General features: G+C 40.8%; 2 protein-coding genes across 2 annotated transcripts in view; one reads left to right on the plus strand and one right to left on the minus strand.

Annotated features, from left to right (window-relative positions):
• The window catches only part of TBC1d7 (TBC1 domain family member 7), a 202,911-nt gene that overhangs the window by 160,941 nt on the left and 17,316 nt on the right, over nt 1-24,654 (plus strand). The window lies entirely within an intron of this gene.
• LOC114241497 (aminopeptidase N) overlaps nt 1,847-24,654 on the minus strand; it is a 45,812-nt gene continuing 23,004 nt past the window's right edge. Inside the window, exons 3-18 of the mRNA XM_089738761.1 lie at nt 21,542-21,813; nt 19,458-19,616; nt 18,613-18,660; nt 16,360-16,522; nt 15,091-15,303; nt 14,008-14,217; nt 13,240-13,373; nt 11,337-11,535; nt 10,030-10,225; nt 9,402-9,564; nt 8,809-9,025; nt 8,022-8,131; nt 7,190-7,357; nt 6,276-6,419; nt 4,745-4,826; nt 1,847-4,467 (exon numbers count right to left, since the gene is read on the minus strand). Of these exons, the coding sequence (XP_089594887.1) occupies nt 4,297-4,467; nt 4,745-4,826; nt 6,276-6,419; nt 7,190-7,357; nt 8,022-8,131; nt 8,809-9,025; nt 9,402-9,564; nt 10,030-10,225; nt 11,337-11,535; nt 13,240-13,373; nt 14,008-14,217; nt 15,091-15,303; nt 16,360-16,522; nt 18,613-18,660; nt 19,458-19,616; nt 21,542-21,813 (2,649 nt within the window). The 3' untranslated portion in view covers nt 1,847-4,296. The remainder of the gene's footprint in view (nt 4,468-4,744; nt 4,827-6,275; nt 6,420-7,189; nt 7,358-8,021; nt 8,132-8,808; nt 9,026-9,401; nt 9,565-10,029; nt 10,226-11,336; nt 11,536-13,239; nt 13,374-14,007; nt 14,218-15,090; nt 15,304-16,359; nt 16,523-18,612; nt 18,661-19,457; nt 19,617-21,541; nt 21,814-24,654) is intronic.

A 24,654-nucleotide genomic window follows, 5' to 3' on the forward strand; every position in this document is an offset into this window, starting at 1 on the left:
TCACTTTGGCATTACGCTAAATTTTACCCCCCACTTCATTTACGTAGAAAGTGAAAATATTTTGAAACATTCTTTATTGGTGCTCCACTTGTATCGGTCTTGCCGTGATGTGATATAGCCTATAGCAGAGGTGGGCAAATATTTTGATAGTCGGGCCACATGCAGCTGAAAATTTGACCTCGGGCCAAACAGTTTTTTTTATAATTTTAAGTATAGTTTTTACATACTGTAATTGTTCAATTATCATAATTATATTTTCGAATAGGAGGCGCTGAAAAGAGCTGTTGTCCGGGAGAAAAATTTGGCTCCTACCGGCCCTGATAATGTGTATAAGTATTGCTCAATAAATTATCTAAAAAAAATTATGCACCAATTTATGTTACACAAAAACTAATATTTATGTTTTTAATAATAATATATACAATGCTTCCCGGGCCAGACAAAATTCTACCGCGGGCTGCCATTTGCCCAGGCCTGGCCTATAGCCTTCCTCAATAAATAGGCTATTTAACACTGAAAGAACTTTTCAAATCGAGCAGTAGTTCCTGAGATTAGCGCGTTCAAACAAACAAACAAACCCTTCAGATTTATAATATTGGTATAGATTCACATTTCAATAGATTTCGCAAGGGCAGACGAGCTCACAGCCTTTCCGACATTAAGCAGTTATCGGAGCAAATAGACATCAGCGGGACTACTACAAGCTAAACTGACAGGCATACCTATAGTTATAGTTACTTCGGCATCAGAGGAACTTACGTGTATGGATAGTACATTTTATAATTAAGACTTCGTGAACGATTCTGATCGTCGTGTGAAGAAAAACTTCATACTTCATAACAACTTTATTCGATAATTTCGTATAAAACAAACATCAAACGTTGATAAATAAACAAGTAGTATTAATTTCGAATGACACGTGATCTTAGGACCGTTATTCGCTTGTAAGGAGAGCGGATCGACTTGTTCAAAGTTTCTGAAAATAATTAAGATAATCATTTTAATTTGAAATATTACATTTTTTTTCGTACCTATGCTGACCGCCTTGAGAGGCTATTTCAGCTTTGCCCTAGCGTGTAAGTTAGCTCTCGGGGCTCAAACCGGAAGTGCTGCTAACACTGGCCCTAGCAAGAACCGTGCTTAGTATAATCTACCATCGCATCGGAAACGCGACCCACTAAGAAGATCCGGCGAGAAACTCGGTGAACTGTGTCTATGGGTTCATTTACTTATCGAGCCCTTTGTCGCAAGCGACATATTTTGTTCGCGCCTAGAACTTGATTACAATTTTAGATTCAGGATTAAAATCTGCTGAATATATGTAATGTAATGTTTCTGATTTATTGAATTAAATGGAGCACATCTTCGAACCCTGCTCGCTATATACCAACCTAAGTTTTTATGTTACTATTAGGTCGTTGTCATTTCTACACTCAACCTATAATATCGATCGACTTTCTCGGCATTGAAATTACTATTGTCCGGACACTAAAAGAGTGCGTGAGTGATTGAGAGAGACTTTTTGCCATAGATACTTATCTTTGAAAACTAATTTGTCAAGTTACTGTTAAAATTTTGCGCTACATTAAAAATTAACGTATGATTTTATTGATCAAGGAAGTCCACCATGTGTTCGATGGGAGTCTATCCTCTTTGTATAAATTAGAGTGATTCTTAATTATGATTGCCTTTCGTAAAAAAAAACCAAATGATCTTTAATGGCATGACATGAATTTATTATATTCATAGATACATTTTACAGACAACGGAAACTTTAAATACTCAAGTCACCATTTATGATATGTTATGAACATCCGCCAATTCCTAAAAAATAAAACAAAAAAAATTAAGAATAGGTACTTTTCATTTATTCAACATTATTTGATATGTTACAAAATATGCAATCAACACTGAAATCATAGATTATACAACTGACAGGAAAGAAAAAACCGAACAATACATAAAAGTGTGGAGGAAAAACTTTGTTGTTAATAATTTAAAAAAAAACATGGAGCGACTAGTCATTTATGTTAACGATAAATAAATGTTTACAGCATTCCGGGAGATTAATAATTAAGTTAAATAATACTATAAATAAAATTAAACAAAATTATTATTTTACAAAGTATAGGTAGATGTTACATTAATATTATTTTCCAAAATAAAATCTAAAAGGCTTTAATCTAATGCTGGATATATTGTGAATTGCGAATAAAGAGCTTATGTACTTGGGGTGCCCTCGCCGTTGTTTGGAAGTCAAAGCCGGTTCGGGACTAAAAGAAAAATGAAAAAAAAGTTGAATCGCACAGCCGCGCTGTCAAACACGAACTATTGACGTATGTCAAAATTTAAGTAAATAATCTGTGCCAGGTCTCTAATGAGTTTGACTTATCATTAATTAATGTATCTAGTGTAACGATGATATAAATAAATTGTTTGCGTAACCATCTATCAGTACGGATCAGTCATGCTACTGACAACGTTATTACATTATTAACAAAACGTAACTTTCTCCTTTATTTTTTTCATCATTTCATTTGACATTATAGCCAATTTCGAGAGCCCCGTGTGCTTAGTGCGAGTTTTTCTAACATTCTCGATCGCGTAAAAGCTGACTCAAATTTGTATGGAGTTGGAATAGCGCCCCTAGCGGCAAACGAAGGGAAATTATTCCAACTCCATACAAATTCTTCATCACTCATATACACTTCTCAAGTAACTAAATTTTTTCTTTGAAAAAGTGTAACACAACATGAGTTCTGATGCCACATAATAATTTAGTTCTTAAGGATTCGTGAATGCCATAAGACGTGTAGCATAGGCTATTTAAGCATTTAATATTCATAGCAAAACAATATAATCTAATTTGTGCACGGTACATGGAAATTTAAGTACTAATTCGGTTTTAAAAGCGTCTCTCACTAATTAAAACTACAATTAAATTAAACTACATAAAATAATATTATACTTAAGATACGGAGAAATGGTAATTACACATTAGATCCCCAAGAGTCAAGGTGTGGAGTTGCCCAGTCCAGTCAATAAGATAAGATAAGATTACCACTTAAAACGCAATGTTGACGACATTTAAATCGCGGCATTAGCATTTAAGAAAAGTTCATGATTAGAAATGTACGACAAGTTTTAATTTTCGGATAACTTGTCTCAAATTATGGACACACGTATTCGACTTAAGTTATTTAACATAGTAAGGACTTAATAACCCTCTTGAAAAAAAAAAATTTAAACATCACAAAAAATATATATTTAAAAGCAATTTCTATTAGATTCGGTACTACATTTTCTATTTCACACAAAACTACATCTACAAATGTTTTAAAGTGAAAATTGCGATTTTTACTGTTTCGTGATGTGTGCTGTATTTAAAAAAAATATTATAATTTCATAAATATGAAAACATTATTCACATTATTCACTCATCTACACAAAATTAATTGTTATCAATTATTAAATAAAACAAACCCTAATCGTTACACACAAACATGATAAACCTTAGACTTTTTTTCTGTTAACAATTAAAAAATTAAATTTAGTATTTTGTATTTACTATCACAATTTTCACTTTAGTCAAAGCAATATAAAAAAAAAATCGTTTAAAAAAAAATCACGTCGTTCTACAACAACGCACTAAATAACAAGTAGCTACACTACAAAAATAATGCAATCGAAATGAGAAATGTCATTGTATAGTCAAGTCGATCATCAAATAGTGAGGGGTTTTCACGAATAGTAATGTAATCCGCGACATTATTATACCACAACAATCTCATTTCGTTTGCATGTTTACACCAAATGCTCCCAATTTTGTTTTCGTCCCATCACTTTTTCAAATTCAGGCGCTATGAACCTCCAATACTGCGCTTTAAGTTTATGTAAGACTCTCCTCAGAGCTTAATTGCTCACGCAGTGATCCACTCTAGGATCCTTCTCATCTATTCGCACATTTTTGTACACACTCAGCCCTGACTACGTTTTGGGATTATCTGTTTTAAGCTCTCAATAAAATAAATAAGTACTACGATTTTACTTTAGGCAATTGTTTTCAAATAAAACGGAACGTTCGTTCACAAAAATTAAAATACAGTTTACATTTTCAAATGGCGACGTTCCGACCGTACCGCCGCGATGTCTTTGTCTCGAGCCAACATTAGTATATAATCTATGAACCAAACCTACAGACTATAAAATTGTAATAAAGTTTTTGGCGCGAAATCCCGTTTTATTTACACGAATCGCGTGAATTTAAAAAAAAAAACAAAATAATATACTGATAGTTTACTGAGTATTGTTATTCATGTACATAACCGCTTTCCGCATTTCCCGTACAACTAAATCTTTGTTTTGGTCGACCCAGTCGATGTTCACTTTGGCTTTCTCAATCGCTTGAACGACGGCCAGCTTCGTCTCCTCGAAATATTTGGGGTTCTTGTCGTGGAAAATGAGAAACTGAAAAAAATAATAGAGAGAAATAAAAAGATAAAATTGATTTCTGAACAATAAAATGCTTTCATTAAGAAAAACATTTAAAATTTACCAAAAAAATCGATTTTGAAACTATAAAGATTTTTCAACTAGCTTCACACTTGTGTTTCGAAGATGAACTTTAAAGCGTTTGAAAATAATATTAATCTAAGACTTTCGTTCTAAAGTTGTTTCGTGATTTGACACGACTTAACGTCATTATTAATGTCAATGAACTATAACAAAACAAAATCCGACAAACCTCGTCCAATTCCCTCTGAGTCGTGAACTGGTCCAGCAGAGTCTTGATGATATAGCCGAAACGACGGCTCTGACCGTTGAAACTGTGGAATGAAAATTATTCGCATTAGATCAACGGCGGGGAGGTACCGCCGGCCTGGTGGTGAGTGGCACTCGACCCATTCCGCTTGGTTCAATAAGGCAGGAGAGCACGCCCCAGAGTGAGACGGTATAATCGCTGAAAAAATAACGAAGAGATTCCACCTCATAAACGCGAGCTCTAATGCTGGAATGCAGATGACAGTTGGAAACACTCAATAAACACAGACCACTTTACTGAGTGGTGATAGGAGATCTTGTGAGTCCACGCGGGTGGGTACCACCACCCTGCCTATTTCTGCCGACAAGCAGTAGTGTGTTTCGGTTTGAAGGGTGGGGCAGCCGTTGTAACTATACTTGAGACCTTAGAAATTATATCTCAAGGTGGGTGGCGCGCTTGCATGATGTCTATGGGCTCCAGTAACCACTTAACACCAGGTGGGCTGTGAGCTCGTCCACCCATCTAAGCAATAAAATAAAAAGACCAGATCAAAGCCCGCATGTGTGAAGAAGGTCGATGCCCACAAACATCATCACAACGCAGATCACTTGAGACGTAAGATCGAAACGACATTTGCATTACAACATCTACTATCCCATCAATGAGGAAGCTAATACAGCCAAAAATATTTAACGTTGCGTTACCAAACCTTGTGGTCTCACAACTCCTTCGACTATTAGTACTCAGAGCAGGAGCTTATGGGTGAGTCCGGCAAAATTATAAGCGCTCTTGTATAATTGTAATGACTCGAGGATGATATAATAATATTAATATTATTATAATAGCTAAGGTAGTTGGAAACTTCATAGAAATAGGTAATGGCAATTTATTTAAGTGAAACTTTAATAAGCGTGTTGAGAGGAAAATTTAACTCGCGACAGATTCGTTACGGCTAGAGAGAAAAAATACAATTTAGGACGAGCGAGAGTGAGAAAATAGACAGAGCGTCTCGCGAACCACTCGACCGTGGAGACAAGGAAAGGACAAAGCGAGATAGGTCGTTTCTCTTATACACAGCATTGCCTGTTGCAGGATAATATTGATTTATGGATGAAAAATGAAGAAAACCACAATTCTTTAGGTAGTCGTCGTCGCCTAAAGGATAAGACGTCCGGTGCATTCGTGTTGAGCGATGCATCGGTGTTCGAATGCCAGGCGGGTGGGTACTAATTTTTCTAATGAAATATGTACTCCACAAATGTTCACGATTGACTTCCACGGTGAAGGAATAACATCGTGTAATAAAAATCAAACCCGCAAAAAAAATACACATCATAACAACGCAAAAGAAGTTTCACTTCTTTCACGTGCACCAAGTTGCACGCGCACCATCTTTTTAATAATAATTTTCATGACAACATTCTAGTCTGTTTGTCAATTGAACAATTGAATGTGTGACGTCAGCGGTTGCCGAGTTCGCGACCGGCAGTCGGGGGTCCAGTCGACAACTTACGTCTTAAACAGATCGTCGATTCGGTTGTAGAAAAACTCCCGAGCGACGTAGTAGCCGACCGGCGTGCGGGCCACGTTACCGACCACGGCGGCCGCGTCCTGCTTGCGCACCGGGGAGTTCTCCGACACCGCCCATTCGAGGAACCTGAAATGAAAACATTTACGCATGCTGTGTTACCACATGGCTGTAGGCTGCGTCAGCAAATAGATTTTCATTCGGCTGGTGTCGACCATCAGAGCCCTGCATTTTGACGTCACATTACAAAACTGAAATGAGTTGCTAACGCTGGCCCTAGCAAGAGCCGTGCTTCGCAAAATCTACCGCCGGATCGGAAACGCGACCCACTGAGAAGATCCGGCGAGAAACTCAGGGGACATACGGCGGTACACTATGGTCAGTAGTTAGTGTAGTCATTTTCCAACGGCTCGTTACATCCAAAATTTCTTGATTGTCGCTAATGGTCGCTGTTTCGACATTAGATGTTAACGGATTAATTCGTTTTTTTTCTTTCTTCTTACCTAAGCTGATAGCTTTAAGAGGCTATTTCAGCGTAACTTTAACTAGTAGGTGAGCTCACGGGGCTCAAACCGGAGTGATGCTAACACTTCCTCTAGCAAGAGCAGTGCTTCGCAGAATCTATCGCCGGATCGGAAACGCGACCCACTGAGAAGATCCGGCGAGAAACTCAGTGGGCTGTGTCTATGGGTTAATTCGCTCGTTGAGCCCTTCGTCGCAAGCGACGGGTTCGACAAGGACGGTCACCAGTGCTTGTGGTACCTAAAAGCACCGTTAATGGATCGGGAGGATCCGTAATGACGTGTTTTGGGCGACATCGTATGTTTACCAGTCGGTCTACAGGATCGGGTGATTAGTTTAGTGTAGGAGGTTGTGGTGGTGTAGTGAGTTATACTTACTGGTTGAGCAGCCAGACCTGCCTGGTGCAGGCCATGGCGGCGAGCATGGCGTCGCGGGCGGCGGCCACGCGCGCGGCCTGCAGCCGCAGTGTGAGGAAGCGCCACTCGCGCTCGCCGCCGCGCGCCGCGCCCGCGCACCACACCGTGCGCCGCAGGTCCAGCGGGATCCTGCACGCACACCACGCTCACACCGGCTCGCACTAGCCCACACCGGCCCACACGGCATCTGCGTGCTTAGTGCGAATTTTATAACGTTCTCGATAGCGTAAAAGTTAACTCTAATTTGCATGCAGTGGGAACAGCGCCCCTAATGACAAACGTAGGCAAACGTTCCACAACTCCATACATATTTGAGTTAACTTTTCGCTATTGTGGACGTTAAAAAACTCGCACTAAGCACCTAGAACAACTAGGTTGTCGTGGCCTAAAACTGAATTATCTTTTCACTCATTACTGGTGGGAGGACGTCTTGTGAGTCCGCGCGGGTAGGTACCGCCACTCTGTCTATTTCCGCCGTGAAGCAGTAATGAGTTTCGGTTTGAAGGGTGGGGCAGCCGTTGTAGCTATAAACACTGTGACCTTAGAACATGTCTCAAGTCTACGGGCTCCGGTAGCCGTTTAACAACTAGGTGGAACCATGGAAGCAAGGTAAGCAGACTTTTTGAATTTATTTTCACCTTTTCAAAATAAATCAGAATTGTTACAATACAACGATCCGATGCAAATACTTCATTCCCGCGCGGGTCGTTTTAAATTGAGACATCGACATCTGATCCCCATCGACCGTGTCCTTAGACGAGCACAAATAATTTATGAAAAAAAAAAAACTTGCGGATTATTTTCATCCGGGTTGGAAGTGTTCATCCACATTTGGAAGAGCTCCATGGCGTTTTCCTCGCAGCCCGGTATCAGCGCGCGACAGGCCCAGCCGCTGGTCAACACCTGGAATCGGTAGCTTTAAACTAAAAAGCTCTTCTTACAAAATTTATGAACGTTATTTTGTAGTGCCATATAACCTGGAGAGACTCATAGTGACGGGTAAAGTGGATGGAAGACGATCGGAGCCGAAAAAGATGGAGTGACCAAGTGTCCGAGTGTCTGGACATGACACTGAACCACGCACTTCACTGTGCGACTGACCGACAAAAGTGGCTACAAATTACAAAAAAAGGTCACGGGCGTATCACGATGCTCAGCAATGAGCGATCGACTGAAGGAGGAGGAGGACATATAAGCCATGTAATTTGTAATTAGAGAGTAGTAGTAAACCATATAAGAATGGACATCAGCAATGCCAGGGACGGAGCCAAGTCGCTGCCTACCATTAAATACCTCTTAAATATAATAGACAAGTCAAACCCAGCCGTGCTCTTCTGCGACTCGGGAAATATTTAATGAAACGATAGTTTATGGAAATTTGTCGTTATTTGATGATACTAAATAAGAAACCTTTCCCCAAATGTCAACAATTGAAGAAAGTTGCTACCGAAAAGCTCAAAGCGCGAAATACACCAAAACATGAAAATACAAAACGAAACTTACACACTTCCACTAAAAGCCCCCTGAAAATTATCCTATACGAAATCAGCAGTTCAGATCAGTCCACGGACATTACTCACCTGCAGCTTAACGCTGTTCAAATCCTCGCCATTAACGATACGCTTGACGGAGAGGCCTCCAGCCCTTCGATACGAGTTCTGCACCAGATGTCTGATGTAGCTCTGGAAGGCGCTGTAGTCTCCGCTACGCTTCAAGAGGTTCTCAATCTTGGCCAATCCTCTCAGCGCTGTCGACAGAGGCAGGTACTCCCTCTCTCTCTGGAGGTAGCTTGCAAGACTGCGAATGTTAAACAATATATCAATAAAGTTCAAAGTTAGACGCAGCCATGACTCGTTATTTTTTTTTTATATATATTTATTGCTTAGATAGGTGGACGAGCTCACATACTGGAGCCCATAGACATCTACAACGTAAATGCCGCCACTCACCTTGAGAAATAAGTTCTAAGGTCTCGGTATAGTTACAACGGCCGCCCCACCCTTCAAATCGAAACGAATTACTGCTTCACGGCAGAAATAGGGGTGGTGGTGGTACCTACCCATACGGACTCACAAAAGGTCCTACCACCAGTAAAGTATCCCTGAAAGCATTGTTAGCCCGACCAGACTCTGGTTATTTGCCAGACTTCTCGAATACCGGCCTACATACTCACATCAGTGTAGTGGAATAGTTGAGTCTGTTGGTGGCCGCCAGAGCGAAGGCGTCCGATATCAGTTGCACTCTGCCCAGTACTGGGATCTCATCGTACTTGTCGCTGAGCAGTGTCTCCGAAAGAAGTTCCCAGTTACGAGCATCATAATTGACGCGATAAGGTGCTGTGGAGATACGAACTTATGAATCTTTTCGAAGCTGCGATTGGGACTTAATTCCGCTCAAGCGTTACGGAATCGAACTTCGATCACCAAATTATTTTGTGCTTGAGTTTTTATTGCTTAGTTGGGTGGACGAGCTCACAGCCCACATAGTTGTTAAGTGATGTTAAGCCCATAGACATCTACGACGCAAATGCCACCATCTAACTCGAGACATGAGTTCTACGGTCTCAGTTTGTTATAGTTTTTTCCTAGGACTCAAGCAAACTTCTTCTTCTCAGTGGGTCGCGTTTCCGATCCGGTGGTCGATTCTGCGAAGCACTGCTCTTGCTAGGGCCAGTGTTAGCAACACTCCGGTTTGGGCCCCGTGAGCTCACCTACACACGTTAGGGCGAAGCTGAAATAGCCTCTCAAGGCTATCAGCATAGGTAGGGAAAAAAAAGTTATATTCGTAAACAACTTACTTACCGATCATATCGGGATTGAAGAGCATCCAGTCGGTGGGCTCTGCATCGTGCGGGAAGCGGTAGGGCTCGTCCAGGCCCTGGTGCGTCGCGAGCCAGTGCAGCGAGGGCTCGGGCTGCTCGCCCGCGGCCGCCACGCGCAGCGGCACCCACCACGAGCGGTGCGACGCCGCGCGCGCCCCCAGCGACAAGTACCGCCGCTGACCAACACCCAATACATCTCACCGCGCTCTACACATCTCACATCTCAGATCTCACATCACAGGACCTCTTATGAGTTCGCGCGGGTGGGTACCACCACCCTGCCTATTTCAGCCGTGAAGCAGTAATGCGATTCGGTTTGAAGGGCGGGGCAGCCGTTGTAGCTATACTTGAGACCTTAGAACTTATATCTTAAGGTGGGTGGCGCATTTACGTCATAGATGTCTATGGGCTCCAGTAACCACTTAACACCAGGTGAGCTGTAAGCTCGTCCACCCATGAAAGCAATAAAAAAAATCGAGGAGTGACACGTCGTAACCTCAGTGAATGTGACCACGACTTAAAAGTTGAGCGGGAAGGTCATTTGTATCACTAAATTAGATCAAATATTTAAAAAGCAAGGATTCAACGATTCAACACGTTTGATGTCAGTCAATGAATACAAGAGATCCTTACGTCTGGAGACAGATTTTTAAGCTAGCCAATAACTTAAAGGAATAATTACAATATGAGTTTTAAAAAAAAATATGATTGTGGGATTACTGGTGGTTCTGAGACCGTTCCAGTTTCACCAGGATAGGTGAGCGAGCAAGAGTTAAATTGATATGCTGCATATGTAATCGTGATTAAAATTCGTAGAAGGTATCCAGAATTAGGTTTTTAATCAAAACTATGGCTCTAAATCATCATGGTAACGAATTTGAGTCCTATTCTCAAAAGCTGTGGTCCCATTGCCCTGCAAGCGATGATGTAATGGCGTCATGCACGAGCGCACGACCGTACAAGTAGTTTTAATTATGTCTATATAATAGTCCCTCTGATACAAATGGAAATTTAAATTTCTTACTGCTACTAGTAAAGATTTCAGTTAAAAATCATTCGATTAATCACTTACGAAAACGTGTTCGCGATTTTGATAAGATAAATCTATTAAAATTTAAAAACTGTATATGAAACCTGTCATTTTCAGAGATGTATCAGGCGCAAGAGCCCAATGCGGCATATGACTTCTTCATTAGAGAGTTTAAACTCTTATAAGACCTATGCTTCCCTAATAAATATGTTACGCGTGTTACCCTCTTACTACCCACACTAACAAACAAAGCTCACCTGAGTGACGCTGACAGACTTGTCTATATAATCCCTGGTGACGGTCAGGATCGGGTATCCGGTCTGCGTGGTCCACGTGTCCATTATCTCCTTGATGGTCACGTTGTTGGCGATCCCTCCCTGCCTCTTACTCTCTTCAGTGAGCTCGTGCCACAGGTCGTCTTGTTCGGCGTTCTTCAACGTGTACTTCACGAGGTAACTGTTGAATTAACAATTCATAACATATGTTTACAGTTTGCATATCGATGCTTGAAAGGCAAACGTGACTAAGCGACAATAATTGCTTTATACATAAATGATAGGCAACAACCATATTCGATGCGCAAAAAAATATATTTCTACGTCTATTAAAATCATTTCAATCCTACAGTTACATTCGTTAAATAGAATTTTTTTAGGTATTTCAACTTTAAATTAGTCTACTGTAAAGTTCACGCATTGTCGCTTAGTCACGTTTGCCTTTCAAGCGTCGATTTGTTTCCAGCTGTCGCAACTTGAGACTGATGCTAGCACTGTGATACCCCAGTACTATGACGTCAATATCGATCTTAGAATGTTCTCGAAAAAGTATTAGTATCGACGAGTTGTTCATGGATGTAGACAATTTCAATTCCGGGCTGCAAGTGTCTCTTTAGTGATCTATTCGTCCTTTTGGACAAGGAAATAGCGACTCTTCAAAACCTATTCAAATTTCTCGGCTCACCTATTCAGTTTACCGATTTTTTTTTTTCTCTTACCTATGCTGATAGTTTTGAGAGGTTATTTCAGCGTATAGGCGAGGTCTCGGGGCTTGAATCGGAGTGTTGCTAACGCTGGTCCTAGCAAGAGCAGTGCTTCGTAAAATCCACCACCGGATCCGAAAGGCGACCCACTGATATGATCTTGCGCAAAACTCAGTGGACTGTATCTATGGGTTAGTTTCCTCGTCGAGCCCTTCGCCGCAAGCGACGGGCTCGGCAAGGACGGCGACCGGTGCTTGAGATACCTAAAAGCACTGTTAATGGATGGGGAGGATCCGTAATGACGTGAACCGATAATCGGATATGAATTAGAGACTGGAAACGCTCAGGAAGGTAGGTGGGTGCATTGAGACTATCAAGAGTGTATAAAAGATAAAATCAATCTGGCCTGGAAACGAGACACACGGTCACACTTCCGGAGCCAAAGACGGAGAACGTTAATTTGATGTGGACGTAGCTTTTAGCAATTTGAAATTAGTTCTGTTCAAGAAGAAGCTAGAGTTTTCGTTTTGAATTCTTAACGAGTAGCAGTTAAGCAGTCGCTTGCGGTGACCGTGAGGTGGGAGTATTGTGAGTCCACACGAGTTGGTACCGTTATTTTGTCTGTCTCTGTCGTGAAGCAACCGCACATTCCCGTTCGAAGTGGGGAGAGCAGTTCGGTTGACACTTAAGCAGGCCGATTGCAGGCAACATTGGAGGAAGCTGGTGCAAAAACTGGACCAAGGTGGTCACGACCCTCAGTAATGAGGAAACGACAAAGAAGAAGAAGAAGAAGAAGAAGAAGATGGTTGGACGAGCTCATAGTCCACCTGGTGTTAAATGGTTACTGGAGTCTATAGACATCTACAACGTAAATGCGCCACCCACCTTGAGACATAAGTTCTAAGGTCTCATGTATAGTTACAACGGCTTACGCGGTCTTGTGAGTCCGCACGGGTAGATACCACCGCCCCGCCTATTTCTGCCGTGAAGCAGTAATGCGTTTCGGTTTGAAGGGTGGAGCAGCCGTTGTAACTATACTTCGAACTCATGTTAGCTACGTTGCGGTATTCAAGTTGTGATATTTGAAGAACCACTTCACTTTATGGGCGCTGTGAGCTCTCTTCAACACAATTAACAAAAAATCTTAGGTTACGCTTTCACTTAAATGTCTGTTTACGTACTTTTTAATGGCTTTCCTGAAGACGTCTTCTCCGAGGAACATGACCATCATCCTGATGAGGGTGGAGCCCTTCTTGTACGAGATCTCATCAAATATCTCGAAGATGCGCTTTGGATCGTCTATTGTGACCGACACCTAGAAACAGTACATAATTTAGATGTAATTTTTGTATTTTTCCTCGGCTACGATCCTTAATTGATAGCACCGTCCAGGATATTTCGTGTTCTATGTTTCATGTTCCTGTCTCATAGCGCTAGAGCAGCCTTTCTGGGTGATAGCGCTCCCTTGTGGACGCTGCAGGCCTAAAGGGGGGCGGTAAGAGACCCAGAAAAAAATTGGGGGCACCGAGGCTTGAGAAGCAGTTGATAATTTCATCTAGGAGGACTCTTAGATACCGACTGAGCTCTCGTTATAGTGGTTTTTAAGTAGGCGAAAACAATGGGGCGCTAAAAAACAATTTATTCTCAAAGTGGGCAGTAGGCAAAATAAGTTTGGGAACCTCTGCTCTAGAGGAAGCGACGAATGTTTCAACTGGTTTTCCTTCTTAACCCTCAGACATAGCCTACTGAGTTTCTCGCCGGATCTTCTCAGCGGGTCGCGTTTCCGATCCGGTGGTAGATTCTGCGAAGCACGGCTTTTGCTACGGTTCGTGTTAGCAACGTCATCAGGTTTGAGCCCCGTGAGCTCACCTACTAGTTAAGGCGACGCTGATATAGCCTCTCAAGGCTATCAGCTTAGGGAGGGAAAAAAAAGGTGTTCCTATACTCACAGGGTGCGAAGACTCCAAGGCGTCGAGGTTGAGCACGGCCAGCATGTTGTCGACGGCGTAGTTGTTGTCCGCGCGCCACGTGGGCTCCACGGCCGCCACGCCCACGGACGCCGCGTACGTCGCGAACCCCTCGTTCAGCCACAGGTCGGACCACCACTTCATCGTGACCAGGTTCCCGAACCACTGGTGGGCCAGCTCGTGCGCTATCACCTGTTGGTGCGTTAGGTAACATCATGTTTTAAAATACATATTATTATGCTGCCATGTTCAATGACACTGTCAATCTGCCTAGTTTTAGTGGTAGTGTGTTCCGATTTAAAAGGTAGAATAGCCGTAGTTTAACTTTGAAGGTACAGATTTATTTGCTTATTAAATTCGTCGTCCTATCCCACCTTGTAGAGCGTGAAAGTTGCTCCCATTTGAAAAATCGATTCTCAATAACGACCATTGCCTCGCGGTGGAAACAGGCCGGACAGTGGTATCAGTCCGGGCACATAGTTTCCGGTGACCTGACTAATCTATACGACTAATTAACTCACATTAGAGGAAGAAGATCGATCTTTAATTTCAACAGTCCTATTTTCATTTTTGGAACCAATGTTCCGATTTTCGATAAAAGATTTCATTAAATAATGACTTGATAATAATATTGACGTCCATTAATAGTCTAAATATAATGTAATGGCTTAATACAAATGAATATGAAATTACTAAAAGGGCACATCTCTGAAAATGTAAAATGTTCAGGAAATGAAAAAAAAACTGATTATTTTCTAAAGCAGTGTAAATTTAAAATATTAACTTTTGAGATATATTTTAGTGGTAATTAGCAATTGAACATTACTGGGATTATTATAAAATGGGTGTAGGTAAGCCTCAAAACTACATGTATATGAAAAAACGTATTTGACAAAATATGCGACATGTGCCATTTTCGAAATTACATATTGAAATATATTGATAAGGACACAAATGAGGTTGAGACCTCAAAGAAAGAAACATTCAAAAATATACACGATTCTGTAAAGGGGCAATTTTGTAAAAATTAACCTTGTTGGATTTCGAGATTATCATCAATCATACCTCTGCTACTCTTTCCTTGTTCAAAAACGAGGAGTGCTTCTTATCGTAGAGCAAGGTGGTCTCCCTGTAGGTTATGAGGCCCCAGTTCTCCATGGCGCCGGCCGCGAAGTCCGGAATGGCGATCATGTCCTGTTTAGGCAGCGGGTATTTCACGTCGAACCACTTCTCGAAGTGTGTCAGCACTTTTGGTGCTATCGACTTGGCGTAGGCGGCCTGGTGAAGTAATACGCTTTATAAAACAAATATTATTGAGCCTTGAGAGGCTATTTCAGCGTAACCTTAACTAGTAGGTGAGCTCACGGTGCTCCAACCTGACGACGTTGCTAACATGAACCCTAGCAAGAGCCGTGCTTCGCAGAATCTACCACCGGATCGGAATTTCTATGGGTTAATTTACTCGTCGAGCCCTTCGTCGCAAGCGACATATATCGTAACGTTCTATCGTGCACCAAGCTTGAGTTACCTATTGCAACTCTTAAAATTTTCAACCACAAGAATACTTTAGTGTTAGCTGTGTGTTATTGCGTAAATATAAATTAAGCGGTGCTTATATAGCATTGTGATTGAACTGTGTAGGAACAGTTGAAGTCCATCAGAAGGAATCCAGCATAAACCTGAATTACGTTATTGCAAACCTCAAGCACACCTTACGTAACATACGTGTTCCGACAAACAACAATAATCACACAATTCCCGAGCAACAATACTCTCTTAACTTGATGAATTCAAAGAAGCACTGAACTTGTTAGGGCGGATTGTAACAAACTCTCTGTCTGATCTCCGGAGCTTGTCTACTAACCGAAATGAAGCCAGGACAACTCCTCGAGGCTATACTAGTAGTAAGGTAGTAAAAATAGCCCACTCGGAGAAAGGTCTTTGGGTTATTTATTCACTATCAGGTGGGCTGTGTGCACCATTACTATGACAATAACGAAAACATTAAATATATTCAAATAAATGATGACCATATGATATTTGATGACGGAGGGGAAGAGGTAGACCTAAGATGAAATAGATGGATTGCGTAAAAGACGATATGTGTAAGAGGGGAGTGAGCGAAGAAATGGTCTAAGAGGAGTATGGAAGGAGAAAACATGTTGCGCCGACCCCAGGTGACTGGGAGAAGGGCAGGAGAATTAATGACGATGAAATTTTATGCTATTTAGTATTACACAACTCCAAATTCGGTTACTAATAACCAATATTTTTTTTAACTTATCTTTATGTAGTTAGATCTCCTCACCCAGAGGTCTCTAACCAGAAACTTACCTGGTCTATAGTGTCCTTGTTAGCCCAAATTCTGAACTTAGTGTCGGACAGCTCGGGAGGGCTCTCCTCGTATGTGAACTTCGAAATGACGTAAGCGACGAGATACGTTGACATTGACAGGGACACGTCGAAGTGGTCCCAGACGAAATCGTAAACGGCTTTACTAAAAACAATACAAATTTATCATAAAAAAAATTATCAGAGCACATTTTTTTACAAATCTCTACAAAATAGAATCGCCGAAAAAAGACCTCGAAGTTTCAATTGTGGCTTAAAAACATCTTTCCTATCACACAATACTGATTCGCGGCGGAAATGGGACCAGATTTCATCAGTCTTGATTTTTTTTATTGTTTAGATGGGTGGACGAAGGTGAACAACGGTGGTGGTGGAATGAAGCTATTTTGAACCGCTTTATCCTTTGCGATGAAAAACTTATTCTAATTGATAATTGTGGCGGGTAGCCATCATACTACGCAAGATATTTGACAGATGCCTGAATCTCGCTTACGACATTTTCAAGATAAGCTCGCATATATACAAGTTCCGAACAACAACATTCGGGCCGTCGGTCTAACGAGCAAATATCACCCGCTCGGTGGAAGACCTTCCTTTCGTCGCTTAAGCCTTTCCCACATAATTATTAGCGATTATCACGTTGATTAAACCTTAGTTCATGACCTAAGAAATGCTCTAAGCGGATTTTTTCCTAAAAAGAAAAGAAAACCAATACCCGAGAAGGAGTAAAAAATGCCTTTGAGGAGTTTGTTAGCTTTCGTATACCTGGCTTCTTCAAGAACTTTACTGGTGGTAGGACCTCTTGTGAGTCCGCACGGGTAGGTACCACCACTCCGCCTATAACTGCCGTGAAACAGTAATCCGTTTCGGTTTGGAGGGCGGGGCAGCCGTTGCATCTATACTGAGACCTTAGAACTCCTAAGTGGGTGGCGGCATTTACGTGTTAGATGTCTATGGGCTCCAGTAACCACACCAGGTGAGCTGTGAGTTCGTCCACAAATCTAAGTAATAAAAAAAAGAAGGGCATTGACAATTACCACTGCACTGGCAAAGATGCATCGATACAATGAGTGCATATTATGATCGATGAAAAAATATATTTTTATAAGAATTTATATTCACTTTGTGTGTACTATATTAGGTTAGGTGATTTTGTAGATAAATACCTATTCAATAAACTTATATTTAATATTTCATTAATATCCGCGTCTAAGTCTCAGAATAATACTGTTTGAATATGTGCGAATATCTTAGAAAGTCTAAGAACATGCTTCTTGCGATAGTATCCCAGTTGTTACCAGCGTCGAATTTCTTTAGTTCAATCATTATTATTGCCATATAAAACACATACAATTCTATGAATAAAAATGAAATGGAGCGGAATGAAATGATTTGTCTGCACTGTTGCAATCAATTGCGATGAAATTGATTTAAATCAAACGGAACCAGGTAAGATGAGACGAAATGAATTAATGTCTCGGTAAAATGGTAGAAATTTACTGAGACTTGATTGGATGGTCTTTTGTTTCATTTACCCACCCCTGTGCACATTTTCGTATGCTATACGGTTAATTGGACAATTATTTATTTATTTATTACTGATGGTAGGACCTCTTGTGAGTCCACACGGGTAGGTACCACCACCCTGCCTATTTCTGCCGTGAAGCAGTAATGCGTTTCGGTTTGAAGGGCGGGGCAGCCGTTATAACTATACTTGAGACCTTAGAACTTAAATCTCAAGGTGGGTGGCACATTTACGTTATAGATGTCTATGGGCTCCGGTAACCACTTGACACCAGGTGGGCTGTGAACTCGTCCACCCATCTATGCAATAAAAAAAAAAAAAAAACCAGACAACTCGCAAGACTTCGCATCACACGTTCCCGCCAACAAGTCTTTATTTTAAATATTTCACTAACATGATGTTGAACGCAATGAGTTTGATAACTTTCACAGAAGGATGATGCTGCCGTTGCTTTGTATGCTATAATCTATGTTATACGCTTTAGGCGGGTTAAATTGTATATTAGTTTAGGTTAAAATTAGGTTAATTAGGGTAAAATCGCCCTTCTTCTAGATCAACTTTTTGAAATGACGGTGGTCAGAACACATTGCTTATAGAGAAGATGTCGGATCAGACTCAGAGTTGTTCAGTGGCGGCCGTTCACGGGAAAGTAGCCTATAGTGGATATTGAAGGTATTTCAATCGATCATGTGAACATTAGGTTTACTTACTTGAACTTTTGTCCGATAGTTTTCCAAGGCCATGTTTCCTCCAGGACACTGAAAGATAATTACAAAATAATTATTAAACAGAACACTAGCTGCATCCTACACTATATCAGAAGTCTGGTAAGGTCGTTTCGTTAATTTTAACCGTAAAAAGAACAATATACGTAATATTACAGCCATCATTTTAATTGTGATCTGACCACAGAGTCAGAATTACACTCTTCCACGTTGCGCCATTTCTGATAGACTTAATTAGTGCAGACATCTGTATTGTGAAGCTGCAAGGCTACCTACCACGGTCCCACCTATTTCTGCCGCGAATTAGACGAGTCTTCAGTTTGATACAATATTAACCATAGGACAATAATAATATCGTGCAAGTAGTAAGAAGTCGTGGCCTAAAGGATAAGACGTCCGGTGCATTTATATGTAGCGATGCACCGGTGTTCGAATCCCGCAGGCGGGTACCAATTTTTCTAATGAAATATGTACTTAACGTTCACGATTGACTTCCACGGTGAAGGAATAACATCGTGCAATAAAAATCAAACCCGCAAAATTATAATTTGCGTAATTACTGGTGGTAGGACCTCTTATGAGTCCGCACGGGTAGGTACCACCGCCTTGCCTATTTCTGTCGTGAAGCAGTAATACGTTTCGGTTTGAAGGGTGGGGCAGCCGTTGTAACTATACTGAGATCTTAGAACTTATAATCTCAAGGTAACCACTTAACACCAGTTGGTCTGAGAGCTCGTCTGCCCGAACAATATAACAAGATTATTAAAATCGCCAGCCAGTGGCAAAACTAGACTACCATGTGCAAACTCGTAACAAACATGAATTCTTACTTATAATTATCCGTCGACACTAGAGGCATGTTGGAGACAGCAACATAATTGATGTGATGGCCGATGGATATCTTGAAGGGCGCCTTGTACATCGGTTCGTCAAAGCACGGGAAACCTTTTCTAGCTGATATCGCCTCGAACTGCGTCGTCACCAAATATCTGAAATACGTGACAAAAATCAAAACCCCCATTAAAGAAATCGGTTTGCTTTTTTTTTTCTCGTACCTAAGCTGATGAGCCTTGAGAGACTATTTCAGCGGAACCTTAACTAGTAGGTGAGCTCACGGGGCTCAAACCTGACGACGTTGCTAACACGAACCCTAGCAAGAGCCGTGCTTCGCAGAATCTACCACCGGATCGGAAACGCGACCCACTGAGAAGATCCGGCGAGAAACTCAGTGGGCTGTGTCTGAGGGTCGGTTTGCTATGCCCATCGACGCGAATGACCACAAAAACTATGAAACACGTGACAAAAATTAAAACCATCATTGAGGAAATCGGTTGCTATTGCTCATCGATACGAATGACCACAAAAACTGTACAGTATGAGTATTCGAAATGTCGGAGATAATGATGATAACATGATGATGATAACAATTAAAACTAGATTAAGTTGCAATAGTATTTTTTTATTATTATTTAAATATGAAATAGGCTGAGTGGTGGTACCTACCCGTGCGGACTCATAACACGTCCTACCACCAGTAATTACGCAAATTATAATTTTGCGGGTTTGATTTTTATTACACGATGTTATTCCTTCAACGTGGAAGTCAATCGTGAACATTCGTTAAGTACGTATTTCATTAGAAAAATTGGTACCCGCCTGCGGGATTCGACCACAGGTGCATCGCTAGATACGAATGCACAGGACGTCTTATCCTTTAGGCCACAACGACTTCAAATGCGTTTCGGTTTGAAGGGTGGGGCAGCTGTTGTAATTATACTGAGACCTTAGAACTCATATCTCAAGGTGGGTGGCGGCATTTACGTTGTAGATGTCTATGGACACCAGTAACCACTTAACACCACGTGGGTTGTGAGCTGGTACCCATCTAAGCAATAAAAATATATATAAAAAAACTTAAAGTTCCATACAAAAGTGGAATCTATGGGTTCCGGTAATCATTTGTCACTTAGTGGGCCGGCATGTGACTTCTCTTGTGTTTTGAATATTTTTTTAATTATACATACAATCTATATGTTAAGGTTATAGTGAGGTGCTTCAAAAGTTTTTCACGAGCTTTCAAAATATCAAATAAAATTCAAAATCGTTAACAATGAAAAATAAAATGAGCTAAACTAAAATTTAGCAAAAGACAACTCGATTCGAAGTATGTTACTCCTCTTGAAGTCTGCTACAAATATTCATAAAGTAATTAAAGACATATAATATGTGTAATGTATATTTGCTCCTGTCACTACTTAACTAAGGTTAACACTAGGTATTTTGCCTACTGCCCACTTTGAAAATAAATTGTTTTTTAGCGCCCCATTGTTTTCGCCTACTTAAAAACCACTATAACGAGAGCTCAGTCGGCATCTAAGAGTCCTCCTAGATGAAGTTACAAATCGCCTCTAAACACAGTGCCCCTAATTTTTTTCTGGGTGTTTGTTTCCTACCTATGCTGATAGCCTTGAGAGGCTATTTCAGCTTCGCTCTAACGTGTGTAAGTGAGCTCACGGGGCCCAAACGGGAGTGTTGCTAGCACTAACCATAGCAAGAGCAGTACTTCGCAGAATCAACCACCGGATCGGAAACGCGACCCACTGAGAAGATCCGGCGAGAAACTCAGTGGGTTGTGTCTATGGGTTAATTCGCTCGTCGAGCCCTTCGTCGCAAGCGACGGGTTCGACGAGGACGGTGACCGGTGCTTGTGGTGCCTAAAAGCACCGTTAATGGATCAGAAGGATCCGTAATGACGTGCTTTGGGCGACGTTTTACCATTCGGTCTATAGGATCGGATATGGCTCTGAGTTTCTTACTGCCCCTCTTTAGGCCTGCAGCGCTCACAATGGGGCGTTATCACCCACTTTGGGAAAGGCTGATCTAGAGAAACAAACAGTGTATTCATATGACTCACTCGTTTTTCTTTGTTTTCTTATCGACGTATTTACTGATGTAGGTGCCGTCCAGGTCTTGCTGCAGATTGCCGTAGAAAGGTATTCGCAGCACGTACTTGTCGCCTTCATCCAACTGCTGACTCAGCGACAGTGTCAATAAATTAAACGTGTCGTTCAGTTTGACATTGTCAACTGTCACCTCGTTGGGCCCTGTCAGGGTCACTTCCTCTTCCGGTATGCTGAAGCCTTGCGCGTGGAGCACGATCTTTGAGGTCGGTTTGAGGATGTTTAACTAGAACAAAGCATTGAAAAGGACTTTATTAACTTAGACAACAACTTCAGAGAGCATAGCATCGCGAGCTCTAATCCACACCATGCCACCTATTTAGATCCATCAGCCGATGGATGTGACTAGGAGATGTATGGAAATGGTAGTGCAAGGTAAAGGGGGAAGAGGTCGACCGAAGAAGACATGGATTGAGTGTGTGAATGATGATATGAGAGAGAGAGAGGAGTGAGTGTTTAGATGACGGCTGATAGAAGAGAATGGAAGAGAAAAATTATCTGTGCCGACCCCATCTAGTGGGATAAGGTAGACAAAAAGAAGAACCGATGATAAATACCAAATTGCTCAGTACATGACTAGGGGATTTATCCGATGATAGTTCGCTCATATATGAGACCGTCAGTGCAAAAGTGGCATAACCCACAATTTTTTAGATTCGTGCATATAATATATTGCAATTGATTTAAAACATAATAAATTTTGATGCAAAACCGGCCTATCTCTAGTCTCACCCATAGATAAAAGAGATAGCTTTGTAAACATTATTTTTGCGCGTATTGTTTTTGCCTATGAAGCAGTATAAAAGTAAATTCAAACCTCATTATCTCCACACTAACTATGATAAGCTTAGGCCACTTTTGCGCTGACTGCCTCATATGATGTTACGAAAGATCAATATTTAAGCTCTATACAAGTTATTAAAGAAGTGAAAAAACAATAAACGAGAATCTATCACAAGTCCAGATATCGTATTGGTATTGACTGACGTTTAATTGGAAATAATATCGAGGGGTGATAGACTATTTGGTTTAAGCGACATTTATCTTTGTAATTAGCATCAACGGTTCGATGTTTTTAATTGAACTTCAATTATGTTTGCCCCATTCAAATAACTGAAGAAGTTTTTTTGTTATGATATTTTTTTCCAAATTTTAAACTTGAGACGTTACTGGTGGTGGGACCTCTTGTGAGTCCGCGCGGGTAGGTACCACCACCCTGCCTATTTCTACCGTGAAGCAATAATGCGTTTCGGTTTGAAGGTTGGGGCAGCCGTTGTAACTATACTTGAGACCTTAGAACTTATATCTCAAGGTGGGTGGTGCATTTACGTTGTAGATGTCTATAGGCTCCAGTAACAACTTAACACCAGGTGGGCTGTGAGCTCGTCCACTCATCTAAGGAATAAAAAAAAAAAAAATTGCTCTTCTGTAGAGTTGCTAAAATGTCGCTAAAACCAAATAGCCTTTCACATATAATATTTTATACCTTTAAACGAGCCGTTCTTGTATATTAATATATATATATATAATCTGAATCTCGGAAACGGCTTTAAAGATTTTCATAAAATTTTGTATACAGTTGATTTCGGGGGCGATAAATCGATCTAGCTACGATTTATTTTCAGAAAATGTTGTTTTATTCGTGTTTTCAATAATCAACTCTTCCCGACATCTATTGGCGAATAATAATACTATTTTTCTTAATTGAAGGCAACTAACCGCTTTAAAGACACAACAAGATGGCGTTATCAAAAAAGAAACCGAGCGAAGCTCGGTCATCATCTAGCAAACTTAAAACAAACAAAAGGAATCCGGCCGACGGGGGACACATCAAAGGAAAAACAAAATGGTTATTTTTATTTAATTCCGAGCATTTTCATATTTATTTACCTTTTAAACTTTCTCTGGACTCCCACAAATAATTTAAGACCTAAATTAGCCAAATCGGTCATCATCAAATTTACGCTTATGCAATAGTATCATTGAAGGTAAAATGTTTTATCTGTGTACTCTAAAGGAATCGATACTGGTTGAAACGAAAAAGCCTTGTAGAAGTATGCGTGTTCACCTCGCATGAAACGCATGCTGATTACAAACGTGTAAATTAATATTAATTAGGTAATAATATAAGGAAAATAAACTATGTCCTTCTTGTCACATTTAATGAAGTGATCAGAAAATTGGGGTGATAATTGTAGCATTTAGTTCAACAACAAGTTAGTATTATCACTACTGTGTATGTATGGATTATGTTAGCCCCCGATCAACCTCCCCGGCCAACTCATACCCTGGGCCAGGAAGGTCACGTACCCTGGATGTATCCATGATCCATGACATTCCGCCCACATATAAAATCAGGAGGCGCTCGGGTAACTGTTAACAAATCCCGCCCCTTTTGGCTGAGCCCTTGCTCGCCCACCTGTCCTCGTGAAACTGGAAAGGCCTCCGGGCCACCAGAAAACCCTCAATCCTAAAAAAAAATAGAAAGAAGAAACATTCAGCTATTGCCAAATTAACCATCACAAAACGGCTGATGGTGATCAGAAACAAGCTGTGACTTCGAAATCAGCATTTGCAGCTAATTTAAGCCCGTAGTACGTTAAGAATTCAACAACAGACCTAAATTATACAGAGCGGCTAAATAAATTACTTAAATTTGGTAATTTAAACAATACACCATAACAATGACTTTGATGTTGTTAATAATATCTATAATGTTTTATTATCAAGTACATATCGTCCTTAAGTCTATTTCTAACACACAATTGATATTTTATAAACGTGCTCGTCGCGTTACAAGCGTTGTTATTCCGTTTTGAAACGCTAAAATAAAATATAAGTTGCATTGAAATCGACTAGAGAGAGACCTACTTGACCGACAAACACAGAAACATCGCCTTTCAATTTACACGACGCTTCGTAAATTTTATTTTGTATTATTTTATTAACTTTTTGATAATAAAATATTTTGTATCTCAGGAATGTGGACAAGATAGGATCATAATAACAAATTACATTATTATTTTTGCAACGTTTCGGTCTTTTATTAGACCTTTTCATCAGGCAT

This window comes from Bombyx mandarina, chromosome 26, assembly GCF_030267445.1.
Source record: "Bombyx mandarina strain Sakado chromosome 26, ASM3026744v2".
NCBI classification, from domain to species: Eukaryota; Metazoa; Arthropoda; class Insecta; order Lepidoptera; family Bombycidae; genus Bombyx; species Bombyx mandarina.